The 2500-nt window shown below is 32.0% G+C and overlaps 1 protein-coding gene across 4 annotated transcripts in view; it reads left to right on the forward strand.

The window, feature by feature from the left end:
* Nucleotides 1-2500, forward strand: part of LOC119597057 (integral membrane protein 2B-like) — a 22038-nt gene that overhangs the window by 13094 nt on the left and 6444 nt on the right. For 2 of the 4 annotated variants that reach the window (XM_037946503.1, XM_037946502.1), the window contains exons 3-4: nucleotides 495-587; nucleotides 1745-1927. In XM_037946503.1, coding sequence (XP_037802431.1) covers nucleotides 495-587; nucleotides 1745-1927 — 276 coding nt within the window. The remainder of the gene's footprint in view (nucleotides 1-494; nucleotides 588-1744; nucleotides 1928-2500) is intronic. The other 2 variants (XM_037946505.1, XM_037946504.1) reach the window with 1 other exon arrangement.

Consider the following 2500-nt stretch of genomic DNA (forward strand, 5'->3'; position numbering starts at 1 on the left):
CATGAACATGCACTAAGACCACCATTAGGTAAAATCGTACAATATGACTGTATATGTATATGTATTATATATATATATATATATTATATATATATATATATATATATATATATATATATATATATATATATATATATATACATACATACATACATACATACATACATACATACATACATACATACATACATGTATACATACATATATATTGTATATGTATATATTTGTGTATATATATGTGAAACATATGTATATGTATGTATATATACATATCTGTATATATATGCATATATATGTATATATAACACACATTTTTTGTGTGTGTGTGGAAGGATATAGCAAGAAAAGTCATGTGTGTAATCTGAAAATTACATATAGAGTTAAATAATGCCTGTTTATCATCGTCTGTCAGAAAAATACATTTTGATTTTTTTGCAATAAAAACCTAAATAACTTATTTTCAAAGAGAGAGTAAATTGAAACCTCTCCCCCAGATGACTCGGTTCCGTGGATGGTGTGGAATCCCCTATGAGCGTGATGCACTTCAGCTGATTCCAGAGAGTTTCCCCGTTGACGGCAATGCCAAGGTAAGGTCCTGTGCACTCCTTGTCAAGGGAGATCTCTCTTTTTTTCTTTCTTTCTTTGATTCTTTTTTTTTATTAATATTTTTTCAAATTATTATTATTTTTCTTTTTTGCTATTGTTTCCTTTGGCCCATTGATGTTACGGTTATGATGGAAAGCAGAGAGTTTTTTTATTTTTTATTCCACATACATCCTCATTGACCAAAGTTAATGCATATATATGCAATGGTTAGGAGGCCTCATCAGTTCATAAGAATATCTGCACTGGGAAACATCTGTCATATAATTCCATGAGGCAATGGATAAGAAATTAGTCATTAGATCATCACTTTAATTCTGATAAAGGAGTGTGCTTTTGTGGAAGCTGTAAAGTTAGTAAATGAAACCGTAGGCTCCTTTACCTAGTGGCAGAGCAGAAAAGTCAGAGGTTCATTAAGCTTAAAAAAAAAAAAAAATCCTGGTTTATCAATGGTACCAGATTTTTCAGTGAATTTGCTGAAACTGTTGATTAATCTTATTAGCACTAGTTATTAATGTTTTAGTTATTAATAGTTTATTGATGCTGGACTGAACTTCCTTTCTTCAAGATATTTATTTTCTGAAGGACAGATCTTATTAGAGTATAGATAAGATTTATATGATACATAGCAAATATTTCTTTAGGGAAACAAAGATCTATTAATTTTACTGTGGATTGTAGTTCTGCAGGAATGAAAAAGAAGAAATGTACAAGAAAAACTTGTGATGTTTTTTCAACTCTCCTGTCCAAAGAAATATTTAAAACTGTGAATAAATTAGACCAGCAAGTGTCTAGAATGTGAAGGGAATGGGATGTTACTGATATCTCCACTGTTTTACTTCATTCTGCATTGAGACAAAAATTTTCTTTGTCATGGTAAATCACTGTATGTGATTTGTATTACACAGTTTCAGAATGTGAAATGCAATAATCATTATGATTTAATGTGTTTATATATTTTTTAAAAACATGCATGTAGTCTTATATTCTTCTTTTAATTTCATTTAATTTTTTTTAAGGCAGCCCAGTTAATGGTTTTCTGGTGCATTTTTATATGGCAGTTTGGTCACAGAGGTCCTAGTGACTGGATTGAACAGAAAGGCAATATATGATTCCCTAAAACAATAAGGCTTTTCCTCAGACACCCCAGGATGCATCCATACCAAGGGAAGGTGGACATCTGGCTGATGCAGAGTATATTGAGCTCGCAGAAGAAATATATGCTGTGGAAACAGAGTCAGAGCCAGAGCAAGTCTTAGAGCCAGAGCCAGAGCCAGTTTTAGAGACAAAGCCAGAGTCAAGTGAAACAAGATCTGATGCTCCGGTAATTAGCAGGAGCCTGAAAACTTGTGAAAACTATGACTAACAATGTTTTGATAGATGCACTAACTGATATTATGATAAGATCTGATATAAAGTAAAAAGGAATGAGAGTCATAAAAATGTGCTACTGCTACTACTAACATGCCGTAACTGCTCCTGCCTTTTCCTCTTTACTGCAGTGTGCAAACTACCTTGCAAATGTTTTTCTTAATTTCTCTGTACATATCCTAAGAATACATTTCTCTCACATTGAATATGGTTACATAAAATTCATGGGCCTTTGTAGTTACACGAAGCTTATGCTTAATTCTTTATTCACTTTATTCTATAACGAGATACAATATGATGAAAGTACAATGTATCTAAATAAGGGTCTCTGGCATATATTTATTAGATACCAGGCTTTACATCGATCACAGTCCCCTCTCACTGAAATTGGACTAAGATTTTTTTTGTCCGTTGGTACTCTTTAAATGGATAAAAATCTTGTGTGTACTATCCTTCTTCCATTTTCATGTGTTGTTTGTGTAGCCCTACATTCAGGAAAGATTTACTATGAATCATGAATCAACTA

The sequence above is a fragment of the Penaeus monodon genome, chromosome 38 (genome assembly GCF_015228065.2).
Source record: "Penaeus monodon isolate SGIC_2016 chromosome 38, NSTDA_Pmon_1, whole genome shotgun sequence".
NCBI lineage: Eukaryota > Metazoa > Arthropoda > Malacostraca > Decapoda > Penaeidae > Penaeus > Penaeus monodon.